This window comes from Panonychus citri, unplaced genomic scaffold (genome assembly GCF_014898815.1).
Source record: "Panonychus citri isolate SS breed McGregor unplaced genomic scaffold, ASM1489881v1 Contig00072, whole genome shotgun sequence".
NCBI classification, from domain to species: Eukaryota; Metazoa; Arthropoda; class Arachnida; order Trombidiformes; family Tetranychidae; genus Panonychus; species Panonychus citri.
The window spans coordinates 940,169-957,745 of record NW_026515477.1 but is presented as its reverse complement, the minus strand read 5'-3'; the positions used below and the strand labels follow the sequence as shown (position 1 = coordinate 957,745).

Sequence of the window (17,577 nt, the reverse complement as noted above, 5' to 3'; positions counted from 1 at the left end):
TAATTACTTCTTTAGAAGTATCAACTTCGTTGTCATCACTTTCGGTAAAATCAATAGATTTTGAATTAGAATCACAAGATTCATTTAACGGTTTTTCCAAAGTTTCCAAACTTGGTAAATCAAAAGTTTCAGGTGCTAACCATGATTCAGAATCAGGGTTAAAATATTGATCTCGAATCTTTTTTAATTTTTCATCAATATTACCTTTATAAGGTTTACTGTTCGAGACATTAGCCATGAAGATTTCGAAGTCCAATGGATCCAATAGCATCATTGCTCCTTTGTTAACTTTACAAAGTAAATACGGTCCATGGTATTTCGGGCGTAGCTTTTTGCTCATTTCGCCAAGTAGGGATAAATCTTTTATCCAGACGAAATCTCCAATTTCATAAGGTGATTGTTTATGTGCAGCTTTAGCTCTTGTTATCTGGTAACTCTGTTGAGCAATTAATCGGGCACGAGCTATTTTTCTAGCTTCTTCCAAAGTTAAGTTTTTAACGACAGGTAAATCAAGGTGATTATCTAAAGGCTTTCGAGGCATTTTTCCAAATATTAAAAAGTAAGGTGCGAACCTTGTTGTTTTGTGAATCGAAGTGTTGATGGCGTGAACGGAAGCTTCTAAGCCTCCTTCCAAATCTTTTGTGCCATTCTCTTGAACATAAGTTCTTAACCTTTCGGCAATCGTACGATTAGCGCGCTCAACCACTCCTTGACTCTGAGGATGGTAAGGTGTAGACACTTCGTGTTTAATTCCTTTCTGACGACAGAAATCTTCGAATTCGTTACTCATGAGGTTGGTTCCTCGGTCAGTTTGAATTACTGATGGGAATCCAAATTGATGGAAAATTTCTTTCATAAACTTAATTATGTTAGAAGCCTTTTGGTGCTTAAACCATTTAGCACAAACGTAACGAGACAGTGTGTCAACCATGACAACAATTACCTTTTTGGTGTTTTTAATGGTGATTGGACCTTGGATGTCCAATTCAACTCGTTCAAATATTTGATTCGGGATCGGTTTTGGATTAGGATCCGTATAAATTATATTTGACGGTTTCGAGACTGAACATGTGATACAATTGTCACATAATTTTTGTATTTCATCATACAAATACTTACACCAAAATCTCTGAGCAATTTGTAAATAGGTTTTCTCTAACCCAAAGTGACCTCCAATGGGTGACGAATGCTCTTGAACAAAAATTTCCTTGAGAATCTCAGGGTTTATAACTAATCTCAAGTTATTGGGTCGATGATGATCAGTTCGGTACAGAAGATTATTTCTTACCGTAAACAATTTTGTTACTGAAGACGATTTCAATTTTAATAGCTCTCTAAGCTTTTGACAATATTGATCGTTTTCCTGGAACTTTTCAATTTTATCTTTGATTTTAAGTCCTTCAGGGATAGTGAAGCAAACATAAGGTACATCCTTAAGTTTATTAATTGGTGACTTTTCCATCCAATTTAAATAGTTGAGTCCAAGTTCAAAATAATCGTTTTCGAACGAAAATTTTCTTCACTAGTTAACCAAATTCGATCAAGAAGATCATCTTCTGGGTCCTCTTCGACAGGATATTTCGACCATTCATTTTGGTAGCGGGAGAAACAATCAGGTGCATGTGATTCTCCTCTTTTATAATTAACTTTGAATTGGTACGAGCCAAGTAATATCGCCCATCTCTGTAGACGTTGATTTTTGAAGTTAATTTTGGTAAGTTGACATAACGCATGATGGTCTGTGTCAATTAAGAATTCATTTCCTTCAAGGTAATGACGATATTTTCGTATACCAACGATGATGGCTAGAAGCTCTTTCTCCGAAGTTGAATAATTTCTTTGATGCTTTAGCAATTTTTGGCTAAAGAAAGCAATAGGGAGCCAATGTTTTATCTCCTCTATTGATTTTTCAGGATCATAATCTTCAGATTTCGAGTCTTCTTGTAATAAAATTCCTCCAACGGCAAGATTGGAAGCGTCCACGGCGATTTTTCGTCTTAATTGTGGATCGAAATGGACTAACATTGTAGTCTCAACTAATGAATTCTTTAGAATGTCCAATGATTTTTTATCATCTGGATGAATTTGGAAGCGTTTTCTCTAGAGATCAAACGATATAGCGGTGCGGCAAGTGTTGAGTAATTAGGTATATACCTAGAAAATAATTGTAACATCCCAAGATGCTTTGCAATTCCTTTACACTCTTTGGATAAGGAAGGTTCTTGAGAGCCAACACTTTCTTAGGATCGGGTTTTATTCCGTCTCCATTGACAACATGTCCTAATAACGGTATCTCTTGATAACCGAATTTACACTTTTCAATCTTCGCTTTGAGATTGAATTTTCGAAATCGTTCCAACACGATTCGAGTGTTTTGAAGTAGTTCATCCCAAGATGAACCAATAACGGGCACATCGTCAAAGTAACCAATACATTTAATGTATTGCAAGTCTCCAAGGACTTTATTAATCAACCGCTGAAAAATAAATGGAGCTCCAGCTAAACCCATAGGCATTCTCTTATAGTGACACTTATTATCGGGTGTCACAAACACTGTTTTCTCTCTCTCTCCAGGGGGCAACTCTATTTGGTGATAACCCTGTGCGAGATCAAACATATTGAAGTACTTACTTCCTCGAATTGTTTCAAGACAATCCTCAATTCTGGGCATAGGGAATGCTGGTACTCTTGTCAATCGATTTAACGCTCTGTAGTCGATGACTAATCGTGATGGTCCATTTTTTCGTGGAACCAATAAAGCAGGTGATCCTCCTTCGGCATCAGAATCTTCAATGATATCTGCGTCTTTAAGTTCATCTAGAACTTTTCGAAACTCTTTTCGTTTCTCAATTGAGGCACCATAAGGTTTTTGGTACGGAACCAAATTATCTCCAATGTCTATTTTTACTGGACAAATTGACGTAGGAACCATTCCTAGGTCATTGTGATGTTGACTAAAAGTATCTGGATAATCTTTCAAGAGATTAATCAATTGTTCCTGTTGCTCAATTGGCAATTCAGGGTTAATTCGTTGTTTCAATTTTTCAACGAATGTTAATGGGGCAACATCAACTTTTTCTTTCTCACGAGAGAAGAAAATTTCTGGATGCGAATCTTCGCAAGTTTGCACTTTATAAGCTCGTTGTTGTCGATTCTCATACCTTTCTTCAATTCCGCAGAATGGAAAACCATGTGATCCATCCACAATTTGATTTCGAGCAAGAGGTGGTAAGTTTAACGATGAACGTAACAGTCCACTAGTTTCGTCTTTGGTACAAAATCTGAATCTGAATTCAGCTTCTAATGGTGGGCCATTCAAATGTTCTCTTGCTGAAACAATGAATCGAACTCCATCTGATTCAATTCGCATGAAGAATAAGTGCATAAAGGTGTTTCCAAGAAGGAAAACAGGTTCAAAGTTTTTCACGATCTGGATTTTTAAAATTCGGCTGTCGGCGGTACTTGGTTGTTTGAACACACCAAAGGCAAAACCAATCGTTTGCACATCGGCAACGATACCTTTAATTGACTTTTCAAAGCGAACCATATCAACTCCAAGCTCTTTGGCAATTTTTGAGTCTAATACAGCACAAGTTGCTCCAGTATCTAATAATACATCCATGCTTCTAATAAATTGCATATCAGGCGAAAGACAATTTAATTTAGCCGTAGCTACATGCCTTGAGGTTACAATATCCATTTCATGAATATTGGCAATAGCAGTACAAGCAAAACCTGAGGTTCTTACACCTTCAATTGGTGCATCCTCAGAAGGATAATCGGAACTAACTGCTGTTTGAACGGTGGATTTTACCACTCCAGGGTTTTAGTTGTCGATTTAGAAGCAGTTTTTAAATGTGGAAATTTGATCCAACATTTATTTTCAGGGTGACCTGGTTTTTTACAGGCGCTACAAATTTTCTTACGATTATCTTCGCGAGAATTATTGTTCGGATTATATCTCGAACTTTGTGAATTTCGAGGTTGCTCTTTGGTCTTATCCCTCTTATTAAGTTGCTCGAAGTATTTCCTACAAAGGACATTTGTGATCGATTCACGATCTGTGTTTAAATTTTGAGCATAAATTTCACTTCGTACCTCTGCTGGTATGTGTGATAGAATGTCGAAGTTGAAACTTCGTTCAGTGAGGTCTCCTTTTGCTTTTAGCACAAGGTCCTCTAATTTGGATAAAAATATCCGAGGGTGATCTTTAAAATCATAAATGAAATTTCTCAATTCTATATCGGCGGCAAATATCATTGCAGGAGAGTTAAGTTTGGACTTGAAGGTCTCGAGATATTGATAATAATCAGTGATTGACGAATCAATCGAATTAGCCATGTGTAAAATTTCATGGGCTAAACCCTTTCGGAAGCATCTTAACTTTACTGAGTCGTCAACATTTTCTTGGGCAAGACGACCTACCGTCTTGTTAAACCAAGCATTCATGTCTTCTCCTTTTTTAAACTCCGTGACTTCAGGGTCACGTTTCATTGCTTGTGCTATGTACTTCAAACCAGTTATCATAGCCTCAGAGGCTTCAGGGGAAGAATTAGTGGCATCCGCACCACTAGTGTTGCGCTCTTGAAGTTCACAACCGTGGGTTCTCAGAAATTCCTTGAATTTCTTTAAGCTACCAAGCGGTAACGCAATTGAATCTACTTCACTAGAAGTTAGACTCTTAAGAGTATCAATATCACGTCCATTCAAAAGGATAGTCTGAATCTCAGATTCCATTAATCCAATTTCTCTCAATTCGACAATCCACTCAGGGAGAGTCAGACCTACAGCCTCGTCATGTGGTAGTAATTTAATTTCGTCTATGCTAAGATCATCTCCTAAGAGAAGTAAATTAGTCTTAATGACTTCACATACCTTTTTGATCGCTTGACTTCGTAGGGGTAATCTTACCTTCCAACGGGTAAGTAATTCAACCGATTGATCTTGAGTGAGTTCACCAATTAGCTCACAAGCCATTGTTGTGTTAGCTAAAGATTCAGCAATTTCTTCTACACGAGTTGAAGGAGGGTTGTTCCTTTTAGCTCTTATCTTTTTGACTTGAGCGAGGGCAAGTTGCCTAGTTGACGCTCTTGTAACACGACAGTTAGTTGAAGCGACTCTTGGAACAGAATTTTTCTTTCCTTTCATAGGTAAAGAAACACAATTTCTTAGAAGAATCCTGGTATCCTCGCCAAGTGTGAGGATTTTTCTTAAGAAATAAGGTTCACGAGAACAAGGAAGGTAACTTTTACCTTCTAGGAGATTCCGATTAGTCCCACACTGTTAAATAATATTAACACCTAATCTTAGGTTCGAATCAGGATTCTTCTAGGGGAATTAAATTGGGGCAATTTAGAGAAATTTACTGAAACACAATTTTTAATAAGTCCAGAGACTAATACAATTAAAGAAAATTAATAGATTTGAATCTAATGTTAAACTCCTTCTTCTGATGGGTTCAGCCTTTTTCTTTGGCTTTTATACCATCTTACAAAATGAAAAAGGGGGAAGGCGGAAAAGGTGTCCTTTTCCTTTGACAATAAAATAAAACAGGTAGACTTTGGTCTTCATCTTCTTTGTTTCAGACAGATAACCTATCAAGTTTAAATTTGAAACAATGTATCACTAGATACAGAAGATTATTAAAGCTAATTATCAGCTCTTGAGAGTGATTAAAGGTGATTACAAATTAAGATAAAGTTATCACAAGATAACTGACAAAAGATTAAACTAATTAAACAAAGATTTAAGAAAATCAAAATTAATCATTCTCTAGAATGTAATTAAATGAATTAAGAATAATTCAAAAGATTGGCAACAGTATTGATGAGGCCAAAATCTTCCCATATACATATGTTGGTATGAACAGTAAAGTTGGGAATAATTTAAATTGCTCAATTAATTAGTTAATTGTTAGAATTTTTTTAATTTTAACTTCGAATTACAGAAAGTGGACCTCGTTCAGCTGCTAACATGATTTTTTCTTTTTCTCGAGCGAATAGTCTAATGAAATAATTAGAATCGAATTCATTAATTTTCGATTTGATTCTTCTTTTTAGAGACGCGAAATCATTAGCACACCAATTTTTCGCGTAAACTTTAGTTTTCAAATGGGCCCAAAATCTTTCGATCGACCTTAACTGAGGCACATTAGGGGGATTCTGACTTTTTTTTACATATATTATTTGATATTTTTCGAGAGTTTCGATAGTACCTCGAGCGTAGTGACTAGAAGCGCCATCTGGCCAAAAGATATATCTCCAGTTTTCGTAATTTTCACGGATAAATGGTACTAATCTCTTTACGATACATTCTTTAGAATAAATTTCAGAGTTTATAGCACAATTAGCCGGTAAAAAAAATGGTTCAGAATGGCCTCGTTTAGAAATAGCGATCCAAACGCACAACCTTCGTTCGAACTTTGATCTGAGCTTAAATCGAATATTGTCCTGAACATTTCGATGTGAGTTCGATAAATACCATTTATTAGACTTGCCACTCAATGAAAAATAGCTTTCGTCGTCCTCGATCAGATCAATTTGGCCATTAACGGGAACGATTTCCTTAGCCATTATTTTCAACCTTTCACTTTGTCTTAATAGTTGACCTGGTGTTGATTTCGGCGCGTCGATCCTTTTCCAGGCTTTAATCCCGAATTTTTTTAATAGTTCCCGACAATAGGTAAGGGATATATTGAATTTTGAGGCCAATTCTCTTTGAGACCCATTCCAACCTTCAGAAATCTTTTTAAATCTATTCAAATTTCTTTGCGTCATTTTTACCGCTTTTCGGCCACAATTACCATAATTTGTTAGGTTTTCTTTATTTCTAACCTTTGACCCGATCCTGTAAACGGTACTTGTTGCGATATCTTGGCCTTTTAATTGCTTCGCACATTTATACAAACTGAGCTCAGGGTGATCACTTACAAAAGAAACTATTATTTTTCTTCGGTCACTAGCGCTAAGAACCATTTTGATCTTAATTTGATCACTAACTGATCTGAAAATTACATCAAATTGAAGCCCATGAATTTTTGATCAACTGCTAGTTTGAATGGTGACATTAAGTCTAGTCAATTTGTCGCCATGAACAATTGAAAAACCTACTCCCAAACTTTACCGTTCATACCTTATATAAGATTTACAATTGTTATCTTTCTTAAACTGATTGGTAAATCAAATGAATCTCTAAACTCAATCTAACGATAACATTATTTTCCATTGGAGTCATTTGATAATATAAAAGAAAACACAGAATTTCAAAGTCGTTTAGCTGAGAAAAGTTCTGAAATTTATTCTTTACTCTTAAGTACTTTTGTATATCTTGAAGCAAGAAAAAAAAACTTTTCTTCCCATGAAAATATCAACAAAAATTACTTTCAACTTTTCATTATCATTCTAAGGGAATGATTCCAGGGATGAAGCAGAAAAAAACTACTACTGAACACTTCCAGTTCCTGTTTAGTGTATCAAAGTTTTTTTTACAGTAAATTTAATAACATTAACAGCATGGAATATGTTACATGGTGTATCATATATTGAAACGGAAGTTAACTTATCATTATCAAAAATGTTATCCAATTAAAATTCAATCCAACCAATATAAGAATAGTGTCATGATTATTTTACATGGGAAAATGCTGATAATCAAATGATAGTGTTTTTAATAATCACCCAGCGGGCTCACCTTTTGTAAAATAAACTTCATCAACTGGATATCCGGTATAAGGACAATAAAGTTGATATGTTTGACCCATAATAGCAGTCACGTTATCCATTGGTTTAATACCCGGCGGGCCCATTATATCAATTCTTGCTGAATGTGATATAGAACCGACTGAATTTTCAGCTGAACATTCATAAGTACCTCCATCCTGAAAAGATAAACGTTTGAATGGAATAGTAAAAATAAAAATAAAACGATAAGCTCAGAAATAACATGAGAATTGGGATTGGAAAATAAATTGAAATGAGAAACAAGAAGAAGAAAAAAATTCTCATTCCAAATCAAATGATTAATCAAATGGCAATCAGAATTTACTCATTGTCAGATATTTGCTTATTTTATCACCTTGAGAGGAGAAAATTATCGCTTGGTGGAAAATAATTCTGTTCTTATGAAAGTGACATGCAAGGTGAGCGAGGAAAAAAACCAACTACAAATGAAAAGGAAAAAAAGAAATAAAAACCGAACAGAATTCTAGTTTTTTGCCTTCACCGCCATGAAAGGGAAGACTGCTCATGGTGGATAATAGTTACAGTTGTATTGGGAATAATATGATTCAGAATGATGGTGAACAAAAAGTAATATGAAGATGAGACAGTGAGAAGTTATTAATATGATGATGATGATGATGATTACCTGAACTGTTAGTGATGATATATTGAGAAATGATGTGAATCCTTTTCCATCTGTTGTCATGTAGCCATAAAGATTACTCCGAGATAGACCATTATCAATGTGTTTACCATCAATGGTCCATCTTAATGAAGGGATAGGTGACCCATAGGCAAGACATTTGAGTGATAATTGGGTTCCGGTGATTTTTATCTGTTCCGGGAAAACAGTTCCAAAAGTTGGTCCTTTCTCTGGATTATCATAATCGTCATGTTTCCATGTCAGATAATATGAATAGAGAAAGAAACATAAATATTACCAATTAGATTATTTGTCTTTCAAGAGAGAGAGAGAGAGAGAGAGAGAGAGAGAGAGAGAGATAGAAACCAAAAAGCCTGAATAAGACATAGATACACCCATAGAACTTGCAAATGATAATCTAATGACAATTTATCAATAGATTATTATGATTGTCACCATTATTCATATTCTGAGGTGGGATTTTCATGAATAGAAAGACAGAGACAGAGACAAGGAAAATGATCGGTTGTAAATTCATTCACAACATTATCATTATTATTTATGTTTTTGTTTTCATCTTGAAACTTTTTGCCCGATATCATATTGATCATCATGATTATCTCGATAATGATCATGGTGATTATGATGAGATCATGGCAATGATACAAGAGTTAACCATCAGAAAACACTTTACCCAGAATTTTTTTTTCTTATCCCTTTAAGTTAAAACTTTTCACATTTGTATCCATCTTTTTATCGTCTCTCAAATTTATCTCACTTTAAATTGTCGTAGGAGGTTTTTCCCCCTGCTGAACATCCACTTTCCAGCACTTTACTCTCATGAGGTTCATTGATGTATTGAAATAGCCGAATGAAAGTGAATGTTCAGTTACCATGATTATTGTGATGATACATTTTCACCCATTGAGATGAGAATATATTATAATATTATTTGTATGTGACGAAGAAAGTATATTCCATTTTCCTTTGTATATTCCCATAGATAGAAAGATAAGAAATAATAATCTTGGAGTAACTCTAATTCTGTTGGAATTTTCATCTCAATTCCCGTTCCAAGTCTCCAATTTCCCTGGAAATAAACATTCAATTTCTTACCATTTTTCTTATATTGAATATAATATTTCTTATGACTATTATCTTTGATCGTTTATTTTCACAATCAAATTTACTCATCTTTGGTATACTTAGATGCAATTCTATCCTTTAACTTGCATATTCATTGCTAATTCATTTGATTATGTTGATAATCATGAGCATTAACATCATCATTAACGATCTTTGTTAAACTAACAATTTTTTGTTGACTCTTTTCATCTTTACATCTATCTTGATCATCATCAGTTTCATCTTTCATCTTCATCTTCATCGTTTGTTTACTCCCTTTTCCCGTTATTACTTGTATTTAGTGAGCAACTATTATACTTTTTTGCATCTTCCTCTTTCCATTACATTTTCTGTCTTCTCTCACAGAGATTTTTTATTTTCCCACTCCCGTACTAAGCCTGACAAGGCCAATCATCATTACATGATGATAAAGCGAGAGAGAAAGAGAGAGAGAGACCTAATATTGATCTAACCAAGCATAAAAGACCATGTCAAAATCGTTTTTGATAGATAAACATATCTCTCTCACTCGCTTTCTCTCTCTCTTTTTCCAATGGTCCAATTTTCTTTCTCTGTTCCTATTTCCTGAGCTTGACCATCAGAAGATTCCAATACGATTCTTTATTATTGGTTTTTTTTGTTGTTTTTATTTTCTTTCTTCATGATCTTATCATTCTGTAGACTAACCCTGTGGCTTCATCGAGTCTTTAACTTGATGAAGCGAGAAATTAGCCATTCAAGTCAGGTCAATGACGATTATGTCCGATTGTTGGTCAGTAAATAGACATCATAATGATGATAATAACATTGGCATTAATAACAACAATGTTAACGATAATAATCATGATAATAATGATGATAATCAGTTAGACAGAGATAAAGATAGGGAGAGAATAGTAGGAAAAAAAACTTGAAGACTTTCCTAAACTCCCAATGAACTTTATTCAATAATAATAATAATACTTTTCGATGCTCAATAACATCTAATATATTACATAATACACTTTGTGTTTATGATAAAAATAGCAATGAGTATAGGAAAAGTGATAAATTGTCTCAACAAAATTCTGATGAAATGATTTGTTTACTGAATCACATGAATATTAATTTGACTAATTAAAAAGTCAAAGAAGAAAAAAAAATTCAGATATAAAATGAGAGCTAAAAGTGAAAAACAATCGTCGATATATTGAATTCATAACTCAACCTGATCCCTTTTCACCAAAGTTAACATGAATAACTAATACTATCGATTACCAATAAATGATCGGTTCAACTGATCACTTTCGAGTCGTGGTTATCATGCTCATGGTGCTCATCTTATTACTGATGATACTTTGAATGTATGGGTGACATTAATTTGATATAATTTTCTCACTGAATATTTCAACACTTTCTATTAACAGATTAATCTTGTCTCGGTGTCACCAGTTTTTCGATAAATGTTACCAAGAGCTTTTCGAATGAGAATTTTTTTTATATAATATAAATATATTTCTCATCGAACTTGTATAAGTTTTGTTCTATGATCGAGATGATGATGAAATGTGATAAGGATGGAAAGACAAAAAAATCGATGCAAACATCCATTTGATTGATGGTTTTTTTACAACTTTTTTTTTCTCTTTGGCCTTTTGCCTATTTAACTGTTTATCTAGTTCGAACTTTTTTGCTCCTTCTCTCTCTCTCTCCCATTCTTGGTGAATTCTCATTTTATCCTTCCCACTCCCTCTCATTATCTCTGATTTGATTCATTTGTTTCATGGTGATAACCATAATTAAGATAATATCATTTGTAGAAAGTTTTCAAGAGAATTTTCCAATTTACATGATGAGTTTTGTACATGATTCGATTTGATTTCAACTAATTTCAAATGAATGTTCATTTAGATTGAATAATCAAAGTATTTGGGAAATTAAAGTTTCAAGTATCGAATATCATTCAGGGTGAATTTTGTGTTTTTTTCTTTATCATAATGATAATCGTTCTATGCTTGATTTTAATCTCAATACTCTATTCATACACTTGGAATATTATTATTATTATTTCTTCTCGAGTTCTAGTGTTGATATAAAATTTTCTTTTGATTCTTATATCATGCATGGAGAGAGACCATGAGACTTTTTCTTGTGTTCATCTTTTCTTTTTCCTACCAGGGTAAAGGGGATCTCTGAGAAAATATTATATTCCCTGAGATGATGGTTAGAAAATATTCGCAAATCTTTTAGCATAACATTTTCTTCATCCTATCAGATTTTATCTTCTCTTCCTCTGTCTATCTAAAATACACTCTTGACAAATCTCTTCATCTTCATCTTCTCTTCTCATATTATGTTTCCTTTTTGCTTCATCTTCTCAGTTTTCTATCTTTTCACACACATAATACACAAGTTCTTGTTATCATCATCCTCATGATTCTCATCATTGCATGGAAGATGAGTACAGCTGAGTGATAGAAGGAGAGAGAGAGAGAGTAATCTTCCGTTACTTTTTTCTCTTTCTTCGTTTTCCCCCAAAGAAACAATCTAATATCTTGATGGAATTAAAATTGATACCAATCCCGATAAATGAGATGAAGATGAAACTATTTTGACCCAATGGGAGACAACGTTCCAAGGCTTTGTTACAATATCTTCATCATCGTCTTTCCCTTTCCCTTTTTCTTCATCTTTGTCTTTCTTTTCATCATTATCATCGTCTTCTTTTTCATTTATTCCATGACAAAGAAAGTAAAATTAATTTAGACACAAGGAAAGTCAATTTAAAGAGGCAAACTCATCCATCAGAAGAGGATATAAAACTTTAGCTTTACTCTTTATCTTCCACTCATCTTCATCTCATTTCTTTGGGTAGCTTATCATCTTGCTCACTCATCTTCACAATCTCTCTTTCTCTCTCCCTCTCTTCTTATATCTCACAAAGTATTAAATTGTTATCCTCATCTAGTTTTCAAAATCTAACACCAAAAACCATCTCATCTGTCAACATTTACTTTTATTATTTTATTCTTGATGAAACTTGAACTACATTGGCCTTGGAATATTATTGAATACTTGATCGGTGAAAGGAAAGGGACAAATGAATATATCAATTGTAATCGCTGGATTATCTTGATACAAGTTATTAATTTGTTATTCTCTTAATTATTGTATAATTACAAGAAATAAAAGCTAGCGGAATCAATTTATATTATGTCGAGATATTGTAAATCAATTGAGAAATCAAACAATAAAGTTAACCCGAATATCTATCAATTGTATTTACATTGATATACTTAGAAAGTTAATTACAATCAATTGTAATTGAGAATCAACTAGACTATTATCCTTGGATCTTTAATTGTAATAATAATAATAATAAAAAAAAGTAGAGATGAGATGAAATTCTGTCCTAAAGTTTACTCATCAATTTGATCTGAAGCTCAGATGAAACATATTCCTTCATCTTATACATCTCATCCTATTCTCATCTCTTGGGTGAAGATAAGAAGATAAAGAAGATAAGAACGATAATCAAGCATTGGAGAAGCAAAACAAGCATTTTTATTATTTGCTATTCTGTATACACCATGGAAAAGGAGAGAGAGGAAAAAAAATACAAGAAACAAACAGAGATCCAAATAAACAGAATAAGAAATAATAAAATTGTTATTGTTATATTGTTATGAGTAAAGATTACGCGAGCAATTGACTAATCGGCTTAGACTCATGACAATATAATATGAATTCTGAATTCCCTGTTATCTTCATCCTACTAAGACTAAACAAACTTTCATCTGTATCATCTCATCACATCTATACATCTCATTTCTCTCTCTCTCTCTCTCTTTCGTTCTTTCTGCATCGTCCTTGTCTCTCTCATCTAATATCTTACTAGAAAAAAGTTATCATAATATTATCATATCTTATCTTCAGAACTTGACTCCCCGTCGATGTTAACTGTAACTGGGGACAAAAAAGTTTTCCTAAAGAACATTTCTCTTATTGAAACTTTCAATTAATCTAACCAACAATATAATAATTCGTTGATACAAATTATCAATTCAATCATCATTTATATTGCTAGAACTTAAAGTTAATTAAAATCTTTTTATCAATCAATTGTTGATTCTCATTGTAATAGTACAGCTAAGATTTTTTTCTTAATTCTTCCTTTGTATTTATAATCAATTGTAAAGAAAAACTCCCAGTGAGATGAAATTACATGGAAAAAGAGATTTACATGTTCCAATTAAATAATCAATTCATCTTGAACAATTGTGCTGTAAACTTCTTGTAGTTTCATCTGCATCTTACTGATTAATTTCATGTCTTAAAAACTATTACGATTTTCACCATTGAATATTGAATCAATCAGACAAGAATCAAAGACGAAGAGATTTTGAATTTAATGAATAAGAATGAGCTGAAACTTTGAACATTTTTGATGAATTTGTTTGTTTCTCTCTCTCTCTCTCTCTCTAAGAATAGTTAAGGTTTTTTCTCACAAGTTCTGACGATCAAACTGTTGTGATAATAGTGCATATCAATATATTGATCTAAAATTGTGAGAAGAGGTGAGATTAGAAGACAAGGAAAATGTGAGATAAATAGATGTATTTATATCAATATAATCAAAAAGGAAAAGAATGAGAGAAGTGAGGAGATAAAAAATGTTCATGATAAAATGTATCTACTTGAGATAATCACTGATAATCTTTTAATAACATCTCTGTTTCTCTCTATCTCTCTTATTCTGATAGAATTTGTTCTTGGCGATGTTGTTGAATAGAGTAATTTCTGTTCTCTAAAATTTGGAATAATTCTTTGCGATTAAGGTGAATCATCGTACTGCACATCACTAATATTATCATTTCAATGAACATTAAAATATCGAAAATATGAATATGATGGAATGAAATTTTCCAAATGTCGTATTTGAATTCGTTCCCTTACCAATAATCTCATTGATCCAAGTGAAAAAACTCTCTCCCTGATTTCTTTTACTGCTAAATTGTTACTCGATTATAACTATCATTATCTCATGATGGTTAACAGTTGCTTCATTTCATGATAGTTATCATTATAATCATGATGATGATGATTATCTTCCCTGTTATTATATATTTCTGTTGTTTTGATAAAACTTTTTTCCTCTATTCTTTTGTGGTTTTAATGTAAATTTCCAATACTAACCTGGTATTTTAAGTGTTATACTTGCTTGATGCCATTTCTCATGATGTGATCCTTCAAATTCATAAGTTTTGATGAAACATTGATAAATCCCATTATCTGTATAGCGAATTGAACGGATTGTCAGCTGATGAGCATCTTTGATTGATATCCTATTATCATGGGATAATTGGCTCATATTTTTAAACCATTTCACTTCCTTGATGATTATATTGCTTGTTTTCTTGTTGTTGTTGTTGTTGTTACTTGGATTATGATTATTAATTTTATTTGATCGATCATTGAAATGATGATATTCAAATCCGTTGATATTGTTGATTGAAGGGGTTGATGTATGCAGGGAACAATTCAAAGTTACATCACTCCCAAGGTTTGGCTCAGGATTGTTACTAATTATGGAAACACTTTGGTCTTCTATTGTTGAATATGTAAATGGAAGAGAAGAAAAAAAATTAAATATGAAAGGTTAATTAGTGTCTCTCATTAACATGTATCATAGAATCATTTAAGCTCATGAATTAATTTCATTCGATTTCAGTGTCGTGATTCCTTCTGTCAAGATAAGTCACTTTTTCCATTCTCTTGTATTTGACCTTCTTTTGTTATCACAATTTTACTAAATTCTAATGCTCATTATTGTTTTTTTCTTCTCGTACAAATTATTCTCTGCTTCTAATGGAGAGAATTACATTTTTTTTCTCTCTCAGTTTGTATGAACTTTTCTATCACCCCTTGAATATAAATGTCGATGTTCATATTCTGATAATGGTGTAAACTACAAAGTGAAACTGAGTAGAAAAGTATATTATTTCAGTTCTGTACCTTTGATATACTTTTCAATGTTTCCATTTTTTTCCCACCTCAACCTAATGTAGTTCATTGTCTCATCTGTTTTTTTGCTTCTTCTCACTTTACCATGATAATCACAATGAATTCAGTTCATTTTCAGCATCTCTGTTGACATTTTTCCCCCTTTTTTTTCATTTTTTTTCTCTCACTCATGCTTTTATCATTGGTGCTTCCTTATATCATCATTATCGTTATTTTTTTCTCTTGCATTTACAGATGATGATGATGATGTTGATGATACTGAGGAGATAATGATGATGAGGAGGAAGATGAAGGATAGAAAGTATTATCATGATAGAGGGAAACATTTAGCTTGAAATTAATGAGCTCAGAGCTGAAAGTAGGAGGTTAAATTGATAATAATTGTAAGTTTGTCATTTAGTGTTATTAGTTGGATGAAGGTGATGGAGCAGTAAACAGGCTCACAAGATGATTAGTCTACATGATATCAGGAATGATGATGGAAAATATTATCAAGTCAAATTGAGTTGGAATAAAGTTTCAAAAATTAATCCAGAAAACGTGATTATAAAAGAGTGAAACAATTAAGCAAATATTAAATCAATTATGTCTCTCTCTCTCTCTCTCTTCTCTATTATTATCATGAAAAATTACACAGCACAATTGATGACAATTAGCTTAACATTTTCATTCAGAATTATCATAGTATTCATGATAATAAATGAGCTTATGTAACTTTATTAGTTTGAACAATATTATTATTTAAGAGCAGCAAATTTAAATTCCATTGGTATAAGTTAATCATATCAATTTAAATCAAATGGAAAAATAAACTTTTCAGTTTCTCTCTATTTTTAATTTAATCCTTTTCTTTTTTTTTCTCGATAAATTTATTTACTTAAATTGATTTGATAAAATTTATTCGAGGAATCAATAAGTGTATATACACTTTTACTATGATATTGAACATTTACAAGGAAGTGAACAAGATGAACTTTTGTGAATAAAATTTGATAATCTAATTCTGTAATCCAAATCTATTATATTAATAATATTACAATTGTTTTCCAAAGTGAAAATTGATTCAACAATTTTACTAATCTTTTTCTAGAGTCAATTTAATTTAGAAGGCGAAAAAAAAGTTTTCTTATTTAATTGTTTCAGATAATTAAATAGTTTCATTACAATTATATCAATATTAATTTTACTAATGATTCTTAATGTTAATCTAATTGATTTAATCTACAACTTTGTCTCTGGTTTGTTGGCTTAGGAAGAGGAAACTTAAAGACATCAAATAAGTAATTGGATTGGAGTGTCAAATGTAATCAATTCTGAGCTTAAGAATTGGATTATTATTATTATTAGTTACATGGGGATGATGATGATGGGTAAAGATTAGGAACAGGGAAAATGTTTAACATGAAGATGATACTGGCGATTATTATGATTATGGTTAAATGAACAGTTTTCTGGATCCAAAAATGAATCAAAATAATAAATGATAAATTAATTAATGAATGGATGAAGAGTTTAATCACCATTATCACCATGATGATGATGATGACGATGAAGATGCTCATGATCCCACCAGCTCAGGGTTATTATATATTAGGGTCATTTGAATTGTGTCTTGTATGTGTATTATTATTGTGAATATAAATGTATCAACTTACTTTTAAGTATAATGGTCATTTCAAAATGATTCTGACCAAATGTATTGTTACCAGTACATTGATATCTTCCGGAATCACGAGATGTTAGTCGAGGTATAACCATAATGGATTCCGGATAGAGATGAGATGTTACCGGAAGTTGTTCCCCATCAATAGTGTTAATATAACCATTATTATTATTATTATAATTACCATCCCCTTTATTGTTATTATTACCACTAAAACTGGTACCATCTCCAGAGATTATGAAATTATCATTATATTTAAACCATCTAATTGTTGGCCGAGGGAAACCAATTATCGGACAATTAAGAATCAAAATATCACCTTCTTGGGCTCGAATATATTTATTACTGGGTCTCTCAGAGTTTACTATGGGTGATGAACTTTTCGAAGGACCTAACAAAATGAACGATTGGAATAAAAAGTTCAA

The 17,577-nt window shown here is 32.4% G+C and overlaps 1 protein-coding gene across 1 annotated transcript in view; it reads right to left on the bottom strand.

Annotated features, from left to right (window-relative positions):
• LOC128386511 (cell adhesion molecule DSCAM-like) overlaps positions 1 to 17,577 on the bottom strand; it is a 50,630-nt gene that overhangs the window by 20,841 nt on the left and 12,212 nt on the right. The window contains exons 4-7 of the mRNA XM_053345548.1: positions 17,145 to 17,543; positions 14,662 to 15,072; positions 8,365 to 8,591; positions 7,690 to 7,876 (exon numbers count right to left, since the gene is read on the bottom strand). Of these exons, the coding sequence (XP_053201523.1) occupies positions 7,690 to 7,876; positions 8,365 to 8,591; positions 14,662 to 15,072; positions 17,145 to 17,543 (1,224 nt within the window). The remainder of the gene's footprint in view (positions 1 to 7,689; positions 7,877 to 8,364; positions 8,592 to 14,661; positions 15,073 to 17,144; positions 17,544 to 17,577) is intronic.